The following is a 24,148-nucleotide window of genomic DNA, read 5'->3' as shown; positions in this document are numbered from 1 at the left end:
GGGGGGGGGTTGTATACGATTCCTATATCTCTTTCTTCTCTATAGCTACATGCTTCTTGAACAATATACTACACCAGCCCCATGCAATGCGACGCCACTCCCATGCCCATCCATATACACATAACGAATCTCCCCATGCCCCCATCCCGACAACGAAAGGAATTGGCGACCAAAAAAAAACGCCAAAGGGTATCAACAAACATGCCTCAGCGCACATACTCCACTCCGCCCCCCATACAATGCACCGCACCAATCTACAACTCCATATTCTCCTTCCCCTCTTCCAGCCCATCATCTCTCTTCACCGCCCCAAACACCAATTTAAGCTCCTTCGGATCCATAGTGCCCACAAACGCGCGCTTAACAAAAGTGTACCATTCCTTGGACGCCTTGTGTTTCTTGTGGTGTTTTCCCTTTTTTCCCTTTTTATGCTTGTGTTTTTTGTGTTTACGGATGATGAAGTCGTTTTCATCCACCACCTCCTCCTCCGCCATATCCTCTACTTCTCCTTCACCATCGTCTTCTACTTCCGACTCTTCCTCAACATCCTCCTCGCGTACATCAATAGTCTTGGTCTTGCCCGTGGAAGCGCCAATCTTGCGCGCATACTCGACCCACCTCCTCACGGTAAGATCCTTGAACCCACGGTCTTTCTTCGTATCATACTCCACCTCGAACACAAACTCATTCGGATGCGGTTCGGGTCTCGGCTGCTTACCCTGGTGCTTCTTGTGCTTGCCCTCATTCCACTTCTTGTTCTCGATCATCCCATCAGGACTGACACCGAATCCGAATATCGCGCTAACAGCTTCGTTGTTGATGGAGAGACGGTCGTGGATGGCTGCATCGGGCGAGGGCTCGAGGAAATCGTTATTGATGTGTGTGAGGTTTGCGAAGTACTGGATGTGACGTGTCCATGTCAGGGTCTGCGGGGAATAGGCTGGGCCTGGTGGAGAGGATTTCGAGGGGCCGTCTGGGACTTTGAACTTGTATTTCCGGGGCTTCTTTTTGTCCTTTTTGCCCTTGTGCTTCTTTCGCGTTGTTTCTACGTCTTCGTTGTCGGTATAGTCGTAGTTGTCATACTCGTCGTAATCCGTGGGGGTAATCGGGAGTTGCTCGGCTGGCATCTCAATCGTGGGCGGGCTGATTGGGCTAGACGCTACACTGAGATGTTCCAAGCCAGTGATGTTGTACTCGATGATGCGGAGGGTGGGGAAGTAGTTCGGTACTACGCTGGGTGAGACATGTGTTACCGCGTAACGTTCGGCGTATCTTCCTCCAATCTTCTCGAGATACTTCTTCCTCTCTTCCTTCCGGTCTTTTGACGGCTTCGAAACCATGGCCATGAGCCACTCCCACATCGACTCTTTTCCCTCCTCGTCATCGACATTCTTCGAGCGCGACTTCTTGTTCGATTTCGGCGGGGGCGCAGGTAGTTGAGCCCAAGCCTCCCGCAGATTGAGCAGATAATCCGACGCAGATGCCACCGTCACCTCACCATCTTCCAGGAGCTGAACCCCATCAGCCAGAGCAGATCTGCCATCCAAAGCTCCCATCTTGCCATTCTCCGTGTCCTTTTCAATATGCTCGAAATCCTGCAGCATGAAGTGATCGATATTCATGTGTCCGAAAAGGCTTCCCACAATGACGTCTCGGAACTGTCGTCCAAAGAGCGTGTACTTCTGCCAACAGGTCTCGTCCCAACTCTCCTTGCTGTCGACGCGAGCAGGCGGTACGTGTCCGATGAGAATGGCTTTCATGCCGCGATCGCGCAGAATATCAAGCTGAATGCGCAACCATTCCATGTGTTCGTAGCCGGGTTCGCGTTTCTTTGCGCAGCCATCGACGGCGGAGTTGGAAGTGAAGAAGTACCTGCGCGTCTTAGTTCTTGCCCTAGAGATCACGTTTCTTTCCCCACTTACATGGTGTTTAAGCTGATGACGGACAGCTTCCCAGGAATCACCTCGACCGAGAACCAGCCTCCTTGCGCAAACTGATGTCGTTGCGCCTCGGGTATAAAACCGCGCCAGATGTCCAGAAACTCCGTCGTCCACCTATTTGGTCCGCTCGTGAAGATGTTGTGTGGCAAGATGTCGTTGTTCCCGAAAGTCGGTACTATGGGTATCGCGAAGCTGTTGGGCCCGTGGCCGTGGCCGCTCTGTCCAAAGACGTCCGCAAACTTGGAGACCATGTACTCGTTCTGCTGCACGACCTGCTTCTGCGTCCGCGGGATCTCGTCATCGTTGTCGTGTCGCGCCGAGTCGCCGGTCCATATAACAAAGTCTACATCGTCTTTGATGTTGTCTTCTATCCACTTGAACGTCTGGTTGACGAGCGCAAAAGGGGAGTCGCATCCTGTGGTTTCTGCGCCATAGAGGCCAGCGGGTCCGCGTTTGCGATGGCACGCAGCGTCGGCTTCTGTGCTCGAATATGTCTTGTAGAAAGGGTCTGGGTGAAAGTCTGCGGCATGACGTTAGTCGCGATATCAGCCCCAGGGATCAAATGGCCGACGTACCCGTAATATGTAGGAACCTGCCTGTAAGCTTTCGTCGCCCATCCGCGTCTATGGATCGGGAACCCGCAGCGCGGCTGTTTGCTGCATCGCCAGCCGCGTTAGGCGGGGCCGCGGTCGCGTGTGCCCAAAAGAGCAGCCCGCATAGAGCTGCGTCCCGTACGCGCAGCATGTGTATCATGATGGAGTGTTGGAGCGAGGCATCTGCGTAGGCTTCGTGGATGGCGCGCGACTGTATATTCGCACAGGACTCTACCATGCAAAAGCGCCGAAGACACCCTGATGGCGCCCGCCGGGGAAGCAAGGCGCAACAGGGAGCCACCGCTGCGAGCACGATCCTTCAGCGACCCTTGTCATTGGAGCGTCATCGCCCTCGCACTAGACACTCTCCCACACAAACCCCAGCCAGCGACACACATGCCCTTCCCCACAGCCACAGGTGTCTCACTAGCAAACGTACGCTGCTGATCGCGTGACCTCAGAATACCGACAATCCTCGCGCTCCATCAAATGCCTCTGCGAATTCTCAATCTGCCGCTGGAAGCTCCCCGAATATCCCTCACCGCTTGGCTTCCAAGCCACGTGTGGGCCGTTGGAATACTCTAGACAGCCCAGCAACCAGCTTGTAGGGTTGTAGACCGTGAAGATTGGGCAGCAGATGACTCGCGTGACCACAGTTCATCCTTCAAGAAGCCAAGGCTGCAGTCAGTAATAATACCTCACCATCATCATGCAGCGAAGCGAAAGCGTGATGTGTGTAGTCCATTGTCATCTTGCACAACCGCAAGTGCTGAATCTACATGCTACTAATGATACCCTCTCCACAGAGACACCTTCCATTCTTGTAATGTAAAAGCGCACTATCCCAAGTGCCGCCATGTTCTTCAACAACCTGTACGCTAGTTTTTATTTGCGCCGCCCTGCGAAAATCTTGAACACCGGGGCGCACCCTGATACTGGGCTGTCCATGCAAATACAATAGAAAGACGAAGAATCAAACAGTGCCCGTAACTAGTCATAACTTGAGTAGCCAACCGAGCCGAACACCTACGCTATGCTGCAAATATACTCGACGGCGTGCCACCGTAAAAAATCGAAAACGCCACATGCCCATGGTAGATAATGTGGAATGATGCGTGAGCATCATGTGTGTGTATGTGTATACGTGGAGAAGTGCTCAGGCGCCGTTGTTCTGGCCGTTCGTCGGAGCCGCAGCCGCACCTGGCTTTTCAGAGGTGACCATCTTAGTGTACATGCCCTTGACCGATGCGACAGTCACACCGGGCCGGGGCCAGTGGTGGTTGATCGTGAAAGTCCTATCATCGATTAGTATGAGTGTGTGAGAAGTTGATGAACATGCTTACCATAGACGATCCTCGAGCTCCTCATTCTGTTTGGTGTTTTGACGGATGAAGTTGCCGATAGCAATCAGCTCTTGTTTGAGGATCTTGAGCATCCCTTCCTTCTGCGGGTAATTCTTCGGCGTCGCCTTTTTAAGGCGGCTGAGATTGTCGCGAACAGGTCGGAGCTTACGCTCAAGGAACTCGTCTGCCTTCTTCTCCTTGGGCTTGGGTGTTTCCACGCTGCGGTCAGGCACTTGGCTCTGGCTATGAGAGCGCGGGCGGTCTTCAGAAAGGCGAGGCCGATCATCCTTAATACGCGGCCTATCAACGTCGCCACTGATCTTTCGGCGATTCTCTGGCGTGCCGTTCTGATCAGAGGTGTGGGCACGACGATCAACGCTGTCGCGGTCATTGCGATGGTCCTTGCGGGAGTCCGAGGGCCTGTACTGGTCGCTGTTTCTAGGGCGGTCATCACGTTTCCTATCGTGATGGCGGCCTTCAGTCCGGCTATCAGGACGTCGAATTTCGCTGCTGCTGTTCGCCCGATGCGCAGGACGTTCTGAATCCCGTCCTTGCATCTTGCGTGCTAAGCCAGCTGGAGCGGGGCTAGCAGAGACGCCCTTGTCTGTCCGGCGCGCAATGTTGAGCTGATGCTTCTTGTTGTTGCGGTGGTGGTTCTCCATCATGCGCTTGACATTGGGATCCGTTGTGCTCTTGTCTTTGAGTACAGTGAGGAGATAGTTCGCGCGACGAACCAGATGCACGGCGCCAGGAGACTTGGCATTCTTCTCTTCACCCTTCGTGCGCTCTTCCTTCTTGTCGACACGATGCTCTTCAAGATAGAACTTGTCGGTAAGACCAAGCTCTGGGTCGTCACGGATGGGAATCCATGCACCGTAGCCGTGCCGCTGGATACCGATGCAAAGCATGCCGTCTTCGCGTGCGCCCCAGGGACAGGAGTAGCTCGCAGGCTTGATGGCATCCGGGACGCGGAAGTTGCGCCACTCGGGAGTTGCCTCAACCGCTTCCTTCAAGACGCGCATCTCAATGGGGCGCTCAAGGATGGTCTCAGCGTTGACCTTCTTGACCTTGCCGAAGTCGAAAAGAACAGCCTTCTTGTCCTTTTTCGTGATAGGGCGCTTGGTCTCAGCCTCCAGGTTCTTGAGCCTAGTCTGCTCATCCTTGACGAGTTGCGTGCTCATGGAGATGATCTCATCAAGAGTGGCCTTGACGACCTCCATGTCGCGACCAACAAGCCTAGCTGCGCGGAGCATCTCTTCGCCACGCTCCTCGAGTGAACCATATCGACAGTACGCGCCAATGAGGTTACGAGCCTCCTTTGTGTTGAGAGGCCGCTTGGGGTCGCGCTTGACGTTGTCGTCTGGCTCAGATTGCTCGTCGTCGTCGGCTTCGACGTTGGTAGCCTCAAGGGCCCGCTTCTTGGCTGCTCGCTGCTCGCGTGCGCTTGCTGAGGCTGCCTTGCGCTTCCGTGGTGCGCTCTCTTCAAGAAGCTTCTGAGTCTCTTCCTCATCCTTTCGCTGCTGAATATCAGCCTTGACTGCCTCCAGCTCTTCTTTCGGAATGATGTCGTCCCACTCGAGATCGATCTTAACATCGGTGTACTCAAAGTTCTTGAGAAACTCTTCGCCACCATCAGATGTAAGACCGGCAGCCTGCTCAGTCTTGTGCTCCTCAGCGTTCTCCAGGACTGAGTCAATGTCGAGCTCTTCCAGCTTCTTCTGGTTGCCAGACTGCTCGAACATCTTCTGTCCGCGGCGCTTGAGGATGTTGTTAATGTCGTCGGCGGAGTTGGGCTCTGCTGCTGCACGACTCATCTTGTCGTTGAGCTCCTTCTGCTGACGATCGGTGACACCACGCTGGATTGTAATAAACTCCAGCATGCGCTTGTTACGAGCGCGCTCCAGAATCTCCTCTTCGATGGTGTCTTTGGAGACAAGACGGTAGACGCTCACGGGCTTCTGCTGACCGATACGATGAGCTCGGGCCATGGCCTGCAAATCCGCCTGAGGGTTCCAATCGGAGTCGAAAATAACGACAGTATCAGCGGTCATCAAGTTGATACCGAGACCACCAGCCCTAGTCGATAGAAGGAAGCAGTAGTCCTCGCTGCCCGGAGAGTTGAAATGATCGATGGCGATCTTCCTCTCTGCTGCTGGGACTGTTCCATCTAGACGCTGGAATGGGTAGTTGCGCAGCTTCAGGTAGTCGGTCAAGATGTCCAGCATGTGGACCATCTGACTGAAGATGAGTACGCGGTGACCGTCGGCCTTGAGCTTTCCGAGGAGTCGGTCCAGCAGCATCATCTTACCACTGGAGGTGATGAGGGCCTTCAGGGTCTCGTCCTTGGTCGCACCGGGCTTGACAAGCTTGTTCTCGGCGTTGGGGAAGAGCAAAGCATGGTTGCTAGCCTTCTTGAGCTCCATGACGATGTTCAGTAAAGACTGCTTGTGGCCGACTCCACCCTCATTGAGCGCCTCGTAGTTGCGCGTGAGGATGTTCTTGTAGTACTCAAGCTGGATGTCGGACAGCTCGACACGGAGAATCTTCTCAGACTTGGGAGGTAGGTCGTTCTCTACCTTCTCCTTGGTGCGGCGAATCATGTATGGCTGAATCGCTGAGCTGAGCTCGGCAAGCTTGTGGCTGGCGTCTTCCGAAGCAAGGTCGACATTCTCATCAACCTGGATCTTTCCTGGCATGAGGAAGTCCATTAGGGCAGCCAGCTCTCCAAGGGTGTTTTGAATGGGGGTACCAGTGATGAGAAGCCGACATGGTGCCTTGAACTGCCGAAGCCGGTCGTACAGTTGCGACTCGCGGTTCTTCAGTCGGTGCGCCTCGTCGACAGCAAGGAATTGCCAGTTGATGCTCTGGAGGAACTGCCAATCGGCAAGGACGTACTCGTATGTGGTGAGGAGTACGTTGAACTTGATCTTCTTGGTGTTGCCGTCGACCAACAGCTCCTTCTCTCGGATGATGCTACGGGCTTCTTCCCTGCCGGTGTAGATGACATAGTTGACATCCGGTGTCCAGTTGTTGAAGGTGTCTGCCCAGGCAGGCATGGTCGACAAAGGCACGACACAGATCATGGGGCCGTCTTGCCTCCGATCGTGTCTCAGCCAGTTGATGAAGGACACCGTCTGCACTGTCTTTCCCAGACCCATCTCATCGGCGAGGATGACGTTTGTGCCGCGACACCAGTTGTGCGCAAGGAAGTTGACACCCTGAAGTTGGAAGGACCTCAGCTGACCAAACTTGATGTAGTCAGGCTGGGTGTCCAACTTGACGAACTTCCTGCGAGTGTTCGGGTTCGCCTCGCGGGCATCGGAAGAGGGCCGGTTCGATGAGCGGTCGAGGAATCGGTCAATCTCGGATTGCGATAACCGGCTGACGAGCGACGCGGGTTCCCAGGTACAGAACTCGTAAGTCAGTCCCTTCCCTGTACAGCGTTAGGTAATCCAGATAGGGGTGGGGTGAGTCGACTTACACTTGACAAAGTACTCTGTCTCGTCCTCGCCATCTCGCGAGTCGATCACACGCTCCACGACGTGGAAGTCGAGCTGGCTCTCGCGCTCAGCTTCGCGTGCAACCATGTGCTGCTCGTACTCTTCTGGGTCGGCGTTCTTGCGGCTGTAGACGTACATGTCGTTCTGGACAGGGCCCTTGTAGTAGTTGTCCAGCTTACGGTAGCCCTTGTACGAAGCTGCCGTCTTGTAGTCTTCCCACGTGGAGTGGTAGTGAGCCTTGTCTTGCCATTTGACCTGAGAAAACGAGTTAATACTGCGTATTTGGAGCCAGGACTGTGAGCAGTGCTTACCAAGTACTCGAAATCCCGCTTGTCGAACGAAGGATCCATTTCTATTGTTTGTTAATACATGCTAGCACATGACCTCATGGGCTATTCTTACCTAGTCCATCCTTCGGCCGGTGGTCGAGGATCTTGTCGATGACGGGGCCAGCGTCTTCAGGCGCGGTCGCCCAGTAGTTGGGGGTCATCTCATCGTCCTCTTCCACGAACTCGTCCTCGTCTTCTTCCTCATTGTAGTTGGCGACTTGGACAGTGCGACGTGCAGAGAATCGGACCTCGGCCTGTGATGGGGGCTCGCGGCCTGCGGCAACGGCGTGCTGACGTTGGCGTTGCTTCTTGGTAGGGATATTGCGACGGGCGCCAACGTAGCCATCCGACTCGGAGTCGGAGCCAGCTGAGCGATAGACTGGTGTGGCTTGGTTTGAGGCTGGGCAGACGGGTTAGTACGACTTCAGATGGGCAGGTGAGAGTTGACAAACTCTTCCGCGAGGCTGTCCTCTGTCGCTTGCGGGGCTGATCAGAGCTGTAGTCTTCATCATCTTCATCATCGCTATCGACCTGCAGACTGTTAGTGATGCTTCTTCCATCAACTGGGGGTCACTTACGACGCGACGACTAGGGCGGGCACGACCCTGGACTGGAGTTAGCTCATGTACATGCAGACTGGAGATGCCACGTACGCTGCGACGCAGGCCATATAGCTCCGGGTTCTGTTCGATGTAGTCTTCCTTCTCATCGCTGGCCTTCCGCTTCGGCGGCCGCCTTGACTCTTCTGATGAACTGCGGGCGCGGTCGCTCTCTGCCTGTTCGGACGGCGGTGACTCAGAGTCGTAGTCGCCGTCCGGCTCGCCCTCTGCATCGACATCCTCCGACGAGTCTGAAGCAGCAGCTACCTCGTCGTCTTCGTCGTACTCCTCGCCCGGCGCGTCGACATCGGAGGCTGGGTCGACTGCGGCGGCTTCTTGCGTGTCGGACTGGTCGTTGTCGCTGTGTTGGGAGGAGCTATCGGCGGCCGTCATATGGGCTGCGAGAGGCGACAAATGGCCGTTTGTGTATGGTAACGAGGCGACATGGCCTGGTGAAGAGGGCATCATGATGGACGCGGCTGTGTGGATGGTCAGTACGATATTTCGACCTTCTGTGGGCTCCGGCGGCTCGGAGCGGGTGCGTTGGATAGAGCGCAACTACGCGATCCAGAATAGCCAGAACGCGACCAGGAACCAGGGCAGTGACTTGCACAATGGAAGTCTGATGGAATGCGGTCTTGGGGGTCGAGCGCCTGATGGGAGAAAGGCGGTGGAGTCGCGCGAGCCGGAGGGTGGGCGGGGAGAGTATGCACGGTGGTGGAGGGCTGATATAGGCGCTCTTTGGGCCGCGGAAGAGCGTGTTCTACGTGAAAGGCGAGTTGCTGGATGCGTGGGCGTGGTCTGGCGATGGGATTGATGGACGCGGACAAGGCCGCCGACCGGCGATATAGGCAGAACCGCGGGTGAAGCAGACGCGACGGGAGACTCAGAAGGGAATATACATACAGTCCATGGTCAAGATACCCTCGGTGTGAGAGTCGGGTGGGGGTTGGGGGTAGGGTGAGGTGTGGGTAGATTGTGGAAGCGGAGGTTCATTGCTAGCCCTGGAGAGAGGCGCGCGCTCGGGCCTTCAACCTTGCGCCTTTGTATGCCCCAATCACAAGCCGGCAAAATCGCTGACCCAGCGTGCTCGCCAACAACGTCAGTCAACTCTTTCATTGTTCTCTCCTACCCGTGCAGTCGTTGGCGACCTTCCCTTCACTCTCCGCCTCCAGCATCCGCGCGCGCCTCTCTCGCAGTGACTGTCGCCGAGTCCACCCACGCACTGCTCAGCCGTCACCCTCATCTCAGTTTGCGACTCCAGGGCCACCCACAACCGCAACCGCCGCAACAACAAAGCCGCCGCAAACATGTCTGACAAGCTCACCCGGTACGTCACATGCCGTGAAAGACCTCACCCACGTGTATTTGCTAACACCGTCCAGTATCGCTATTGTCAACTCGGACAAGGTACCCCACTACCCCTCCACACTCAAAAATTGATCACCGACTAACATGAGGATGTTCGCTTGACAGTGCAAGCCCAAGGCAAGTGCCACCCCTTGGTCGCGCCTCCCCAGTGCTAACACGTCCCAGAAATGCCGCCAAGAATGCAAAAAGTCGTGTCCCGTCGTCCGCACGGGCAAGCTGTGCATCGAAGTCGACAACTCGTCCAAAATCGCCTTCATCTCTGAGCGCCTCTGCATTGGATGCGGTATCTGCCCTAAGAAATGCCCCTTCGACGCCATCAACATCATCAACTTGCCCACCAACCTCGAAACCCAGGTCACCCACCGATACTCGGCGAACAGCTTCAAGCTGCACAGGCTGCCCATGCCCCGTCCGGGCCAGGTCTTGGGTCTCGTGGGAACAAACGGTATTGGCAAGAGCACAGCGCTGAAGATCCTCAGTGGCAAGCTCAAGCCCAACCTCGGTCGCTACGACAACCCGCCAGACTGGGAGGAGATCCTGAAGTACTTCCGCGGTTCTGAACTCCAGAGTAAGACACTGGTTTCTGGACAAAGGAGTCACTGGCTAACAACACACAGACTACTTCACGAAGGTCCTGGAAGACAACCTCAAGGCCGTCGTCAAGCCCCAATATGTCGACCAACTTCCCAAAGCTATCAAGTCGACCGAGCGCAGCGTCGGCAAGCTCATCGGGGCCCGCAGCCAGATGGAGAACCTTGACGAGATGATTGACGAGTTGGAGCTGCGCCACATCTTCGAGCGTGACATTGGACAACTCTCTGGTGGAGAACTGCAGCGCTTCGCCATTGCGCTTGTCTGTGTCCAACAGGCTGATGTGTACATGTTTGACGAGCCGTCATCCTTCTTGGATGTCAAGCAGCGTCTCGCCGCAGCCCGCAAGATTCGCAGTCTGCTCCGCCCCGACGACTATGTCATTGTCGTCGAGCACGACTTGTCCGTCCTCGACTACCTCTCCGACTTCATCTGTGTTCTCTACGGAAAGCCCGCTGTCTACGGTGTCGTCACACTGCCAGCATCCGTCCGTGAGGGTATCAACATCTTCCTGGATGGTAACATTCCCACCGAGAACTTGCGTTTCCGTGAGGAATCGCTGCAATTCCGCATCGCAGAGGCTGGTGACGAATACATGGTTGACCACAACCGCGGCTACAGCTACCCAAACATGAAGAAGACCCTCGGAAGCTTTGAACTCAACATCGAGACTGGTAACTTCACTGACTCTGAGATCATCGTCATGATGGGTGAGAACGGTACTGGAAAGACCACTTTCTGTAAAATGCTTGCCGGCGCTCTCCAGCCCGACGGCGACACCAAGATCCCCAAGATGAGCATCAGCATGAAGCCCCAGACCATCACTCCCAGGTTCCAGGGAACCGTTCGCCAGCTCTTCTTCAAGAAGATCAAGACCGCTTTCCTCAGCCCTCAATTCCAGACTGATGTTTACAAGCCCCTCAAGATGGACGACTTCATCGACCAGGAAGTGCAGAACCTCTCCGGTGGTGAATTGCAGCGTGTCGCTATCGTCCTGGCCCTTGGTATGCCAGCTGACATTTACCTCATCGATGAGCCTAGTGCCTACCTCGATTCCGAGCAGCGTATCGTCGCATCCCGTGTCATCAAGCGCTTCATTATGCACTCCAAGAAGACCGCCTTCGTCGTCGAGCACGATTTCATCATGGCTACCTACCTTGCTGACCGTGTCATTGTCTTTGACGGCCAACCTGCTGTCAACGCTCGCGCCAACAAGCCCGAGTCTCTCCTCACTGGTTGCAACTCTTTCCTGAAGAACCTGGACGTCACCTTCCGCCGTGACCCCAACTCCTTCCGTCCCCGTATCAACAAGGACAAGTCCCAGCTTGACCAGGAGCAGAAGTTGAGCGGAAACTACTTCTTCCTCGAGGATGATAGTTGAAGAGGTTTTCCACAATCAGAACACGCCTCCCTCCCAGCGCCGCCCACAAGGGCACGTCAAGACCGGGGTGACTAAGAAGGGCAATAAGAAGCGCGGCCTGAGAGGACGCACTGTGAGCCTGCTGGATGACGATGAAGGTGCGGATGAGGAAGATGAGGAAGATGGCTGTCCCCTCATCGGCGGTCGACCTCCTGCGCCGGCTATTTGTATCAATGGAGTATGCAACGTCGTCAAGACTAGCCAGTCCGGGTCAAGTTAGGTGGCCGCCGAACGTCTCGAGGCATAGTGCAGCATGTGTGTGGCTGACGACTGAAAGTCAGAAGCCACAAGCAGAAAAGTAATTAGTTAGTAGCTACTCGAATGTGGTGGAGGATACATGACAACAAATATCCACACTTGTTTCCCCAACGTACTCGTGGTATCCCAAACCGACTGCATAACGCTTCAGTCTCACAGTAATGTGATAATTTCCGTGACAACACTGAACGTGCGATCCTGCGTGGAAAGACGGGTGTATGTCGTTGCTACTTACTAGTTTGTCAGCAAAAAGCAGCATGAACTAGAATTACTAGATATTTTTACAAGTTCGCTGGTTGATGGAAACCATCGAAGGGACATTACAAGTAGAGCCATGTAGAGCGTGCTATGCATACTAACTAGAATGAAGCTCACTGAACACCTTGTAGACTCTAATGCGACGAATCCGGTAGTGAAATCCTAGTTAGAGGTCAACTATCGCGATAGATATATATATACGTACGCTATAAATTTGAGAGTTTTGAATGGATAGTTAAGTAGTTTGATGATCTTTGGATGGCGAGGAGGGCGTGCTACGTTCGGCGGGATATGTGTGAACTCGCCGACAACTAGACAAGTGTTGTCTTTTCATCTGTCTTATCACGGAATTCGAGGTTTGAAAGAAAGAAATAAACACACATACACGGGAGGACGAAGACGGAGATACAGAAAGTAAAAAGGGGGTATCCATTGTATTTAAACTATCCAATCCAATCCAATCCAATCCAATTTGACAACGTCAGGCTTCAGCGGCGATGGGGTATATAGATGAAAAGGAACGATGATCCCATACCCAGTCCCAGTCCCTTAAACCCCTAACTCCAACTCCAGCGATGCAAATATATACGTACGTCTGTAACAAAGGGAAAAAAGGTCGTATCGCCTCTCCCATCCAACCCAACCAGCCCAACCAACTCATCCCAACACCATCCTCCCCTATTCATTAGCCCCGCCACATGAACTCCTCATCCATAGGCATCGGCGTCCGATTCGTCAATTCCAAACTACTATTCACATACTCGGCATCCTCCTCCTCCTCACTGCGTGCCGTCGCGCTACTCAACGGCGTAGCCATAGGACTAGTCCGTGACGACAACTCCGCGTCGAGACTAGCGGACAGACTCTTCGCATCCCCCTCCTCCGGTTGCGTAGGCAGCGACGGCGCAGATACGTCCGAAAGCTTACTAGCCCTCTTCCTCGCGCGCTCTTGTCTCGCTTCTTCACGCTGGCGCATGAGTTCCTCTTCGTGCGCTACGGCTTTTGCGCGGCGGTCCTCGACGTCTTTGCGTTTGATGACTTTGCCGAGGGCGTCGGAGGCTTGGATGAGGCCGTCGATGCTGATGGCGTGGTTGGTCATTTGGTGGTTGATGTAGTGGTACACGCCAGCGGGGGTATCACACTGCAGCAGCGCTTTCTCGTTCAATTTCAACAGCGCAAGTGCGATTTGAAAAAGGAAAGTAGAGCCGTCGTGCATACACAGGACGACGTCCCAGACACGGAAAAGGGCTTCGGCGGAGAGGCAGTCGGTGAAGACGGAGAGGAACCATTGGAAGGTTAGCGCCTCGAGCTCGATTTCTAGTTCGTCGAGGTGCGCGGAGAGGCGGGGGAGGATTTCGCTGACGTAGGAGCGCAGGACGGATTGGTCGGCGCGGGAAGTGAGGAGGTGTTGGTCGTAGTAGTGTTGCGGGAGGATTTCTTCGATCATGGCGGTTAGGACCCAGAATGCGTCTTCGGGGGTGGGCATGATGAGTAGGAGGCAGGCGGTAATTAGGTTCATGCCTTGACAGTAGCCTACTTCGGGGTTGCGGCGGGAGTAGGCGAGGAGTACCTCCTGTAGCTTCTGTACGCCAGGTCCTGTGCGGAAGAAAATGTTGTCGGTAAGTGTGCGGGTGATGTCCATTTGGATCTGGGTTGCAATTGTGGGGTCGTCTTCGCCGTTGTTTACCAAGTCTTCGTAGTAGCCTGGCATACGCAGATGCAGCGCGCCGCTTCCTTCAGCCCAGATCGCGGCTCTCATGTTGACTGGGATACCACCGAGAACAAGACGGCGGAACTCCTGCCACTTGGCACGTCCGATTTTGCCTTTGTTACCCAGGCCCGCGATGCCTACCAGTTCACCATCTGCAAGGAACTGCTCGGGCATTGCGTTGCTTTTGCCATTCTCGCCTGTACTGGCAACGTCCCCTTCACGCTTGTTCTGTGCACGCACTTTACGCAAGAAGTCGTTCCACTTGACAGTCCTCTCTCTTTGGAGATTGTCGTGCAGCTCACTCATCTGCTCTAGTAGGGATTGCACTGGGTCGATCTGTGGCGGGTACTGGCTGATTGGAGTAGATGGGCCCGGTGAAGTGGTTGTAGCGGAAAGTTCTGCATTACCTGAGACGATACGCGACGGTGATGGCTCCGGGTTGACACTCGCCGTTGGTGCGGATCCTCGCTTCATCAATGTAATTTGATTGTTGCCGATTTTGAAATTCGAGACTTCGCCTTCTGCGGACTCTACAGTGGTAATGGGCGCCGCGGATGGAGTGTGTGACAGAAGTTCAGTTGGATGCGTGGCTAGCTTCAGGTAATCAACCCACGTCTTGCTGGCTGGCTGATTCTGGTGATTATCAGAGTCGGAACTGGACGGGCGTGTGGTGCCATCATTCTGATCCGTGGGAACAGAGCCTGCCTGTTCATGGTCCTCGTCGAGAGCCAAGTTGTTGAGTGCAGTCCTGCCGTCGCCAAGTGACTCCACATTGCTGCTTCGCTTCTGCTTGATCAGCTCAGCCGCTGCTTCACTCTGTCTCTTCTTGCGGCGCTGATCGTAGATGAAACCAAATCTATCAGTCAAGTACTCGCTGCTGCCGATGAATCGATTGTGTTGCTGTACTAGCGTTGGTGGCCGTGAGTCCTCAGGCAGGATTCGGTCCATTTCCACAGGCCCAAGATTGCTCATTCCACGGACAGGCGGAGTCGGACCGAGACCATTCGACACGTTCTTGGGCTGTTCTAGCGCGGTGCTTTTGATTGTTCCATTGGGGCCCAAGGCGCGACCTCTTCTTTGGGTGCTGGCGAGCGATGACTTTGCGGATTGCGCCGTCTTGGTGGAGTCCATGGAAGGCGCACGGTCGACGACACTCGAAGCTGTGGATTTGCGGCCTCGTACTGTATTGGCCTTGGGATTTGCAGCGTTGTTTCCTGCTACCATTTTCAACGCCCAGCTTGCTAGCGATGTCGACGAAGATCTACGCGCCGAGTCTGTAGCATGGTCTGAGCTGTTGAGTCGGCGCAATGCAGGTACAGCACCGGCTGGAGGGACGAAGAGATCGCTCGCGAGGGCCTTCCGGGGTGGCTTTGCTCCACTAGATGCGCGCGACCGGGTGTGCCCCAGAGTCTCGGCTTCTCTGTCCACCATGCTGGCTACGGACGGTGCTCGGCTGCTCTTCTTGCTCGTCCCAGCCCAAATGTAGGTCTTCCAGTTTGGTTTGGATGTGTCGCGTGGCGCGTCCGACGCGACTGAGTTGATGGACATGACTTCTGCCTGAGGCGCCGATGTGCCCGTGTCCATGCCCAGAGCATCGGGGTGCTCAGCCAATTCGTCTTCCATAGCCCTGGCGAGTCTGTCCTCCATGGGGTCGTCGGGGTGTAGTCCGGTGGCTGCGCTGTCGCCCCTCGTCCTCGTCTTGGTGAGGCTATTGCCTGGCTCCTTGCTCTTCTCCAGCTCGCGCAGCCGGTTCTCAATGTCCATGTTGGAGACCTCGCACTCCTGCAGCATCTTCCTCAGCATGCGCTCGCGCTCCTCGGCTCGTCTCCGCAGAGCCGTGATTTGCGCATCGCGCTGGGCCAGGTCACCAGCGAGTTGCTTGACTAGCGCCACAGCGCCCGTTTGTCGCAGCGCATCCTGTATGCTGTCGTCGCTCGCAAAGTGGAGGTTTCCGGGCACCTTGGCGGACTCGGTGGGGGTATCGTCGAAGAGAGCCGTCCGGTCTTTGGCAGACGAGGCGGCTACCAGACTGCCCACTATCTGCTGTGTTGACTTGGTGACCTTCCTGACGGTAGAGGCAGGCGTCGTGCCCTTGAGGTCCGGCGGGGGAATCGCCTTGACCGTGTCGGGCGATGCAACCGTCCTGCTCTCAGCATTCTTAAGGCTGTCCTCGGGCGCTGGGGTGGAGCGGAACCAGCCGTTGACGCGCGACTGTGCCGGTGACGTCTCCGGGCTAGGCGACAGTGAGGGGAAGGACGTGAGGCTCTTGGTGTCGACTTCGGGCGAGGGCGCTCTGCTGCGGCTGCGGCTGAGCGACGTGTTGGAGCTGCGCTTCGAGGGCCGCATGCGCTGTATGCTGCGGTTCCGTGGGTTGGATATGGTCGAGCTCTGCGACGCCGTGCGGACCAAGTCAACCGCTCTGGGGGGATCGATTGCCGCCATGTTTGTCGAGCGAGGCTATGAGCACGCCCATCCGTATAGTCGTGTGGGTGACTGCACGGGAAAGGGGACGTCGGAATCGGAATGCGTGTGCGAATACGTTATGCGAGGTCTGCTCTTGTTCGCGTGCATCGGTTGCTACTATGCAATAAGTGGAGAGGCAGTGCGTCATACGATATGGCGAGGCCTAGATATGTCGCCCCACGCTTCTTTGTATGTGTGAGAAAGCAAAGACGGCCAAAAACTTCCACGGCGTCAGGGGCAGACAAAGCACTCGGCTGGCTCTCTTAATTACGAAGGCGCAAGGGGCACCGCACAGCCAAGTCACGACACTTGGTGGTGTCGAACAATCATCTCCACGCGCTAGGGCTGTTTTGTGCACATGCATTGCAGCCCTACGAGCCACACGGCACCCGAAACAGCCTTCCACGGCGATCTCCCTTAATCCACAGACCCTGGCGTGCCTGGACTGCCACCCTGCTAAACACGCCCGACTAACAGTCGACTATGTTTCGCATGTGCCATGCCCGTTACCGACGAGGACGCTGCATTGGCGGCCGTTGCGACCCTGCAGCCGCTGTCTCCTGAACAAGACGATGCCCTGAAGAGCATCAACGCCATCTTGAACAACGGCGAGCCCTTTGTCGACATCCACGAGCTGTTCGCCCTGTATAACATCCTCTACTTCCGCAAACTGCTCCTCCCACGTGTCGAAGTCATCTGGTCGCCGCGTTTGACTCTGGTAAGTTTTCTTTGCGCGTCACAATTTGCTTTCCACGCGTCTCATCCACCACTTCTGAAGCCGCCCTCGTGTCTCCGGACCGTTGCCCCACCCGCTTCTAGACTGCCGTGTCAAACACCGGCTAACAATAGATCCAGTGCGCTGGCATCTGTGAGCTATCCCGGGATCCCAAGACCAACAAGTTCACGCGCATCCGGTTGAAGTTGTCCACGCCACTGCTGCAGTATCGTCCGCGATCGGATACCATCAACACACTGCTGCATGAAGCAATCCATGCCTACTTCTTCATCACCACATCATGGAAGCACTCGCGCGGGGATGACGGCACTGGACATGGCGTCGGCTTCCAGCTGTTTGCCGACGCCGTGAACAACCACGGCAACTATGAAGTCACCATCTACCACACCTTCCACGATGAAGTCGACAGCTACCGCACCCACGTCTGGCAGTGTGACGGACCTTGCAGAAGCCAGCCGCCGTACTTTGGCCTCGTCAAGCGAAGCATGAACCGAGCTCCTGGCAAGGGTGACACGTGGTACTCAAGACACCAGGCCGAATGTGGGGGCACTTATCACAAGATCCAGGAACCGGCGCCGACTAAGAAACAGCTGGAGGCTATGAGTACCAAGGAGCGTGCAGGACGGCAGAAGAATAAGTTGGATGGCTGGATCAAGAAGGATGTTAAGGTGGAGGGCAAGACTTCTGATATGCCCATCGTCATTGGTGAAGAGGATGAAACCTCGACCAAGTCTTCGAATGATGGTCAAAGTGTGGCGTCTGCAGCCGTGGATGATGTCGTCCGTTCATCCACAGCTACAGCCTCGAGTGCTGGCCAGAAACGGCCGCGAGATGAGGAGCATGATCCTGTTGCGCAGAAGAAGTTGCTTGTGGACTGTCCGATTTGCAATGCTAGATTAGCCGAGTCCGATATCAACGAGCATCTGGATGTAGTACATCCTTGAACCTGATGTGGCGTTTTCACAGTACATAACCTCTTGTTTACAGAGGCGAGACTGCTAAGGACTGGAGGGTATGAATTAATGCGCTTCATGGTGGTGGAAGGTGCTTCTGATGCACTCTAGAGGCAGTGCGAGCAAGGCTGTACGAGTAAGAGCCTGGCAGGTGTAGTTAAAGTTAACCACGAAGTTTGTATTGGTTATATCTCCTTTGTGAGTGCTTAAGGTATCCTAAGAGGTACGCAAACAGCGTTTGTAAAGGTAGAGGCTAGTATTTAGTTTTCTAGCCTCTGTTGCACACTACATCTAGCAACCTAATGACAGGCAAATCAAATGGTAAGATAAATAAAGGTACATCTCCACGCACGCAAATGCAGCACCACAGTGCGCTACAAGAAGTATTTAAGAGGCAAAAAGAATGCCGACTAGCCTTCTGCTAAGGAGGCTGTCAAAACGGCAAAAAAGAATGTCGCAATTTGGCGGTACTGGGAACTGTAGACATGTTAGACGATGTCTCAGGACCACCAATGTATTGGGGAAGAACGTACTCGAACCCAGGCTGGCGCGGATCTGGATCGGGACACTTAGTGTCCGCCAGCCACAACGCGACGTCATACCACTAGACCATACCTGAAGGTACAGTTAGAAGATGTCTCATAGGTACTGCGTGCAGGCAGAACTTACCACCGTGAGGTGTTATCGCATTACCCGAAGGTGATTTGATGGCAAAATCTTGAATTTCATCGTACAATACGTTGGCAAATGGACGGGAAATAGAGCCGCGAAATGCGGTCCAAGGTTCCAATAATGTCACTGAGGGGTGAGGGGCAGAGGTGGGGACCATCACTCGCTAAATCACGTCGTTGGGAGTGATGACTAGCCTGCTCCGATCCATTCCCGCGCTCGCCGATAGGCAGTCAAGGAAATTTTTGGGGCGCGCGACCAACACCGCAACCACCAACGCCGTCCACACCAGCATGGCCGAACCGGATGCAAAAGCCTCAGCTGCGGGCGAGGCTTCTGCCGGGCCCAGCAAACCGCAGAAGCCCCCGAATCCCGTCTGGAGAATGATGGGTGGGTGGTTGTACTCTCTCATGCGGAACACTACTAACAATTACAGGCCTGCCAAACTTTCGCTTCAAGCTGCCGTCGCGCAATTGGATGATTTTTCTTTCAATTACTGGGTCTTGGACTGCGGCGGTCATGTATGATCGCAGGCAGAAGAAGCGCATACAGAAGAAGTGGGCGGAGGTTGTTGAGCACATCGCACACGAGCCGTTGGACGTACACCAGCTGCCGAGGAGGCTTACTATATTCTTATCTGCACCGCCGGCGGATGGAATAGTACCCGCGCGCGATCATTTCCATGAATACGTCAAGCCCATTCTTGTCGCAGCGGCGTTAGATTGGGATGCGGTCGAGGGCCGAAGGGAAGGAGACGTCAGAGCTGGATTGGCAGAGCGGATACGGAAGTTGAGGAAGAAGAGGGGAGAGGCGACTGCCGAGCCATTGGAGCCAGGGCTTGAGGAGGAGTTGGAAGGACTAAGGCAAAGAGCAGGTGTGAGCCAGTGGAGTGGACCGGGAGGAGACATCATTATCGGCAGACACACATGGAAAGAATATGTTCGAGGACTACATGAGGGTTGGCTGGGACCCCTGGACCCTCCGCCATCATCAGAACCGACGGTAGAGGTACCGGTTGCTGCGATCGAACCCACACCTGCGTCAACCGAAACACCCTCTGACAGCACAACACCTGCCACGACCGACGATGCATCACCTACCGCTACACCCGAAACTCCAAAGGCAGAAGAGGCTGAGAAGCCGAAGGAAGAAGAGAACAAACCCAAGAAGAAGAAGCAGCCACCGCCATTTATCTCAACCGCCGAATACCACAACGCCGTACTCTCCCAAAACTGCCCACAAGCACTCGGTCCCGCCGCCGTAGTACCTCTTCCTCATCTTCTTGGATTCTTCAACTTCCCCATTCGCATGTTCCGTTTCCTGAACAAGCGACAAGCGGCGGATGAGATTGGCAGGGAAACCGCTGCCGCTGTTCTCGGTGCATACCGACCTTTCGAGACTGCAGGCGAAGCGTCTGTCACTAATGAGGAAGACGGACACAGTCAGGCACAGTGGGAGCAACAACGATTACTCGCGCATGAAGAGCCAGATTGGTCCAAGACAGCACGAAAGCGCGAAGAAGGCGACACTAGGGAGAGGGTATGGCTAGACGAGATGGTGCTCGACCCTAGAATCGCTGAGCGCATGCGGAGATTTGCGTTAGATCGCGAAGTTGAAGAGCGCGCTAAGAGCATGTCTGTCTCAAAAGAAGAATCATGGTTCAGCTCACTGTGGCCGAAAGAGAAGCCCAAGGGTGCTTGGGAGGGATTGAGCGACGATTAGAGACTTGTAGATACCCATCTCACCTTCTAGCATGTGTTATATAGTAGTGGGGTGTAAGAGTAGATGTGTATATGAAAGCATTTGATGGCTTGAATGACGCCAGACGAATCTCAAATTTATGCAATTCACATTCTTTGCTCGCAGCGTTTGATAGTGAACACTACAGGGCTGGTGGTAGCAGCTTGGCACTGGGCAGGCGGCGGACTGCCCCGCCAATTGACCGACGCACGACGGAAGCTTCGAGTTTCAATGCGTTGATCTCAGACTTGCAACCAACCATAATCCTGTACCTACCTGAACACCTGTTCATAAGCTTACTACCAGGGAACGTACTACATTGTTCCTAGTACCCAGCCTGCGAGACCCTTCCAACACACACATCACGCCGTCATGGTAAGTCTGCCCCACTTGCGCACGTAAACAATGGCTCACAGTCCCAGGCTTTCCAATCCAAGAAGCGCCTCGCGCTCGCCATCCTCGACTTCCTCCAGACCTCGCAGACAGACGGCTCTGTAGCGCCCGACGACGCCGAACAGCTCGAAGTCGCCGCCAACTGCATCGCCGAAGCTTTCAAGGTCGACGCTGCGGATGAGGCCGCAAAGAAGGACGCCATTGGCGACCAGAACCTGCTCGCAATCTACAACGTCTACGAGAAGCTCAAGGGAAAGACGACCGCCACAACTGAGGGATCCTCGTCGGCAAAGGAGGCCCGACCAGCGACGCCACAGACACCTGCCGCCGGGTCAGGACCAGGCGGGCCAAACAAGGATGAGGCCGAGAGACTGAAGGGACTGGGTAACGAGGCGATGAAGAAGAAGGACTACGATTCTGCTGTCAAGCACTACACCGCCGCCCTCGAAGTCGTCCCCCTCAACCCCATCTACCTCTCCAACCGCGCCGCCGCATACTCGGGCCAGGGCAAGCACGAGCTCGCAAAGGAAGACGCCGAGATGGCAGTCGCGGCCGACCCCAACTACTCCAAGGCTTGGTCGCGTCTCGGTCTCGCTAAGTACGTTCTCGGCGACGCAAAAGGCGCTATGGAGGCATACAAGTCGGGCATGGACGCAGAGGGCGGCGGTTCGGAAGTCATGCGCAAGGGCTATGAGACAGCCAAGAAGAAGGTCGAAGAGGATGGAGGTGATGTCGGTGCGCCCGACGCTGCCCGAGGAGCTGGCGGTATGGGTGGTGGTGGCGGCGGAATGCCTGATCTCTCTGCTCTCGCTGGTATGCTCGGTGGTGGCGGCGGCGGAGGCGGCGGCATGCCCGATCTCGCGGGCCTTATGCAGAACCCGATGATGAGGCAGATGGCTCAGAACCTTATGAGCAACCCGGATATGATGAGCAACCTCATGAACAACCCCAGGATAGCGGAGATGGCTCAACAGTTCGGTGGCGGTGGTGGCGGTGCAGGTCGCGGCGGCGGCGGTGGTGGAAGCGGAGGTGGAATGCCCAACATGCAGGATCTCATGAACGATCCTAACCTGGCTGAGATGTAAGTTGAGGATTTGCTCATTGAAATGATTATGACTGACGAGAGATCAGGGCCAGGAACTTCATGGGAGGCGGTGGTGGTGGTGCCGGTCGAGGTGCACCGCAATAAGATGCTACAAGTCGATTGCAATGAGTAGATCATTGGCGTGAGCATTGATTGCATCAAACAGCAGTCTTCACGATTAGAAATATGATACCATGTTCAACTTCGTTTGCATTCATGGAGATCCCGTTCTGAGATCGACAACTATCTTGCATGTGGCAAGATAAGCTGTAACATCGTGTATGTGATCAGAGCCTTGAGTGGCTCCTGATCGTGATCCATCCCTTCATCGACAACCGGTCTGTTTGTGTGACTCTGAAGCTATTCGCTGCTCATGTACTTCATCTCGCCCCTGCCATCGAAAACCTCACCCGCTCAATCCAACTTCAACCCCCAAAGCCCATCCCCCAAATAATGCCCCGCCTCACACGCCTGCCCCTTCTTAACCTTCTTCATCTCCTCCGTCCCCATCTTCAACACCCCCACCATACACGCCGTCTCCTTTCCCTCCGCCTCAATCACCACCACTTCACCTTCCTTCAGATCCTCCGCCCCATACACCTCTTTGTCCTCGTCACTTAACTCCGGGCCTGGTAAGCGGCCCCCCGGCGATGTTAGGCCGGGCGCCATTAGTGTGGCGCCGGAGAGCACGAAGCGGATGGCGCCGCGGTCGATGCGTAGTCGGTGGAAGGCGAAGGGGTATTTGTGCACGAGGGTTAGGTGCGGGAGGAGGGCGTCGTCCATGTGTTGGAAGAAGAGGGGGGTGGAGTGCAGGGTGTAGAGGGATACGCGGTCGGGTCTGTGGTGGTGGGTGTTAGCTTCCTGTAGTCTTGTGGTGTCTCTCTTGATCATGCTATGCGTGATGGTGGCTGTGTGAGATGTGATCAATAGCGACGTACAGCTTCACCAAATCTAATTGCTCCTTCTTCGGCAATATATCCTCGATATACGGTTCTAATCTCGGATATTCCTCCAGCACTTTTGAGCGGATGGCGCGTTGGGCGCTGGATTTGACCTTTGATTTTGCGCCAGAGGTTATGCTGAGTCTCTGTTAGCCTTTTCTTTCTGTTTGGTGACGCGTAATTCAGCTTACTCTTTCTTGAACATGCTTGCGGTTGTGTGGGGGGAGTTGGGTCGTTATGCGACGGTGTTTGGTGTTGAGACTGCTGCTGCGTAGATTGGTGCCCCGCGATTGCCCCTCATAGACGCGCTAGTGAGGGGAGGGGTGCGCGTGCAGCTGCGCTTTCCTTTGGGGGTTCTCTCACTTGTTTCATCTCGAACATTGCGAAAAAGCAATATCGACTTGATTGACGGCTGATTCACCCTACACATGCGTCGACGGCCTTAGGCTATGTGCAAAGTATTCCCGCCCAGGACTTGGGTCCCGTGTTCCGTGTCTGCTCATCTTCCCATTACGCAGGTGACATTTTGATGCATGGCTTAGGTGTCATCGGTCAAAGATGTCTCGTTGTATGAGCTAAACTGCGAATCGGTCTTTACTGGATACATGCACCCAGTTGGATGGAGTATGAAAGCCACAGCGTAATGCGACGTCACCAGGCTGAGACTCAGCCTTCTTCATTCCGTATCAGCTTTCCTTGCTATCTTGCCCCTCACGCAAACACATCTTAGCACCTTCAAATCTTCGTGACTTATCCCTTCTCATCGTATTTCTTATCAACTACTCAATACCAGCGACCAGCCGATAAACACGGTTGTGGCACGATGTCAAACACCCCATGCCCCGATGATGCGGCGTCTTTTCCGCAGGCGGAGTCGTCAGAAGAAGAGCTGGATCATGCAATGAGCGATGAAGATTGCGAAGTTTGCCGATGCTTGCGATTGCCAGATCCATACTCTCTCCGGACAACGTACGCAAAGCTATGGAGCGCAGTAGCCGATGGATGCGAGCTATGCGAGCTTCTTCAGCGAGTTAGCGAGTCAGCTTGCGCCGGCGCAGACATGACGATACAGGGTACCGATCGTGTACATGTGAAGTCCGGAGTCACGGAAGTAAAAGAATCCCTAACAGTCACGGAAGTAAACTACTCCCCAATAGTTACGGAAGTCAAAGAATCCCTATCATGGCTGAGAGTGGAAGCGTTGGAAGCAGGTACGTTTCAGGGGTCTCTTCACTTTTGCCTAACCCGCTACACGT

The 24,148-nt window shown here is 55.0% G+C and overlaps 8 protein-coding genes across 8 annotated transcripts; 4 read left to right on the top strand and 4 right to left on the bottom strand.

Moving 5' to 3' along the window:
* Positions 1-254: 254 nt before the first annotated feature.
* J4E86_009115 (uncharacterized protein) lies at positions 255-2,693 on the bottom strand (the record flags this gene model as incomplete). The annotated part of the gene is made up of 3 exons (XM_051449622.1): positions 255-1,872; positions 1,923-2,448; positions 2,516-2,693. 3 exons carry the CDS (start codon positions 2,691-2,693, stop codon positions 255-257), a joined length of 2,322 nt encoding a protein of 773 aa, XP_051299476.1.
* Positions 2,694-3,689: 996 nt separating this feature from the next.
* On the bottom strand, positions 3,690-8,769 carry J4E86_009114 (uncharacterized protein; the record flags this gene model as incomplete). Its single annotated transcript, XM_051449621.1, has 7 exons — positions 3,690-3,828; positions 3,877-7,309; positions 7,358-7,631; positions 7,688-7,728; positions 7,779-8,105; positions 8,158-8,236; positions 8,359-8,769. 7 exons carry the CDS (start codon positions 8,767-8,769, stop codon positions 3,690-3,692), a joined length of 4,704 nt encoding a protein of 1,567 aa, XP_051299475.1.
* Positions 8,770-9,614: 845 nt separating this feature from the next.
* Positions 9,615-11,647, top strand: RLI1 (Fe-S cluster-binding ribosome biosynthesis protein; the record flags this gene model as incomplete). The annotated part of the gene is made up of 4 exons (XM_051449620.1): positions 9,615-9,634; positions 9,690-9,714; positions 9,841-10,243; positions 10,293-11,647. The coding sequence occupies 4 exons, from the start codon at positions 9,615-9,617 to the stop codon at positions 11,645-11,647; spliced, it is 1,803 nt and encodes a 600-aa protein (XP_051299474.1).
* A 1,240-nt stretch (positions 11,648-12,887) lies between these two features.
* Positions 12,888-16,355, bottom strand: J4E86_009112 (uncharacterized protein; the record flags this gene model as incomplete). Its single annotated transcript, XM_051449619.1, has 1 exon — positions 12,888-16,355. One exon carries the CDS (start codon positions 16,353-16,355, stop codon positions 12,888-12,890), a length of 3,468 nt encoding a protein of 1,155 aa, XP_051299473.1.
* A 520-nt stretch (positions 16,356-16,875) lies between these two features.
* J4E86_009111 (uncharacterized protein) lies at positions 16,876-18,056 on the top strand (the record flags this gene model as incomplete). The annotated part of the gene is made up of 2 exons (XM_051449618.1): positions 16,876-17,094; positions 17,232-18,056. 2 exons carry the CDS (start codon positions 16,876-16,878, stop codon positions 18,054-18,056), a joined length of 1,044 nt encoding a protein of 347 aa, XP_051299472.1.
* Positions 18,057-19,027: 971 nt separating this feature from the next.
* J4E86_009110 (uncharacterized protein) lies at positions 19,028-20,456 on the top strand (the record flags this gene model as incomplete). The annotated part of the gene is made up of 2 exons (XM_051449617.1): positions 19,028-19,124; positions 19,171-20,456. The coding sequence occupies 2 exons, from the start codon at positions 19,028-19,030 to the stop codon at positions 20,454-20,456; spliced, it is 1,383 nt and encodes a 460-aa protein (XP_051299471.1).
* A 390-nt stretch (positions 20,457-20,846) lies between these two features.
* J4E86_009109 (uncharacterized protein) lies at positions 20,847-21,952 on the top strand (the record flags this gene model as incomplete). Its single annotated transcript, XM_051449616.1, has 2 exons — positions 20,847-20,849; positions 20,897-21,952. 2 exons carry the CDS (start codon positions 20,847-20,849, stop codon positions 21,950-21,952), a joined length of 1,059 nt encoding a protein of 352 aa, XP_051299470.1.
* Positions 21,953-22,365: 413 nt separating this feature from the next.
* On the bottom strand, positions 22,366-23,097 carry J4E86_009108 (uncharacterized protein; the record flags this gene model as incomplete). Its single annotated transcript, XM_051449615.1, has 3 exons — positions 22,366-22,789; positions 22,890-23,030; positions 23,084-23,097. 3 exons carry the CDS (start codon positions 23,095-23,097, stop codon positions 22,366-22,368), a joined length of 579 nt encoding a protein of 192 aa, XP_051299469.1.
* Between the last annotated feature and the right edge of the window lie 1,051 nt (positions 23,098-24,148).

The sequence above is a fragment of the Alternaria arbusti genome (genome assembly GCF_024043155.1).
Source record: "Alternaria arbusti strain BMP 1465 chromosome Unknown scaffold_15, whole genome shotgun sequence".
NCBI lineage: Eukaryota > Fungi > Ascomycota > Dothideomycetes > Pleosporales > Pleosporaceae > Alternaria > Alternaria arbusti.
This window is presented reverse-complemented; position numbering and strand designations above follow the sequence as displayed.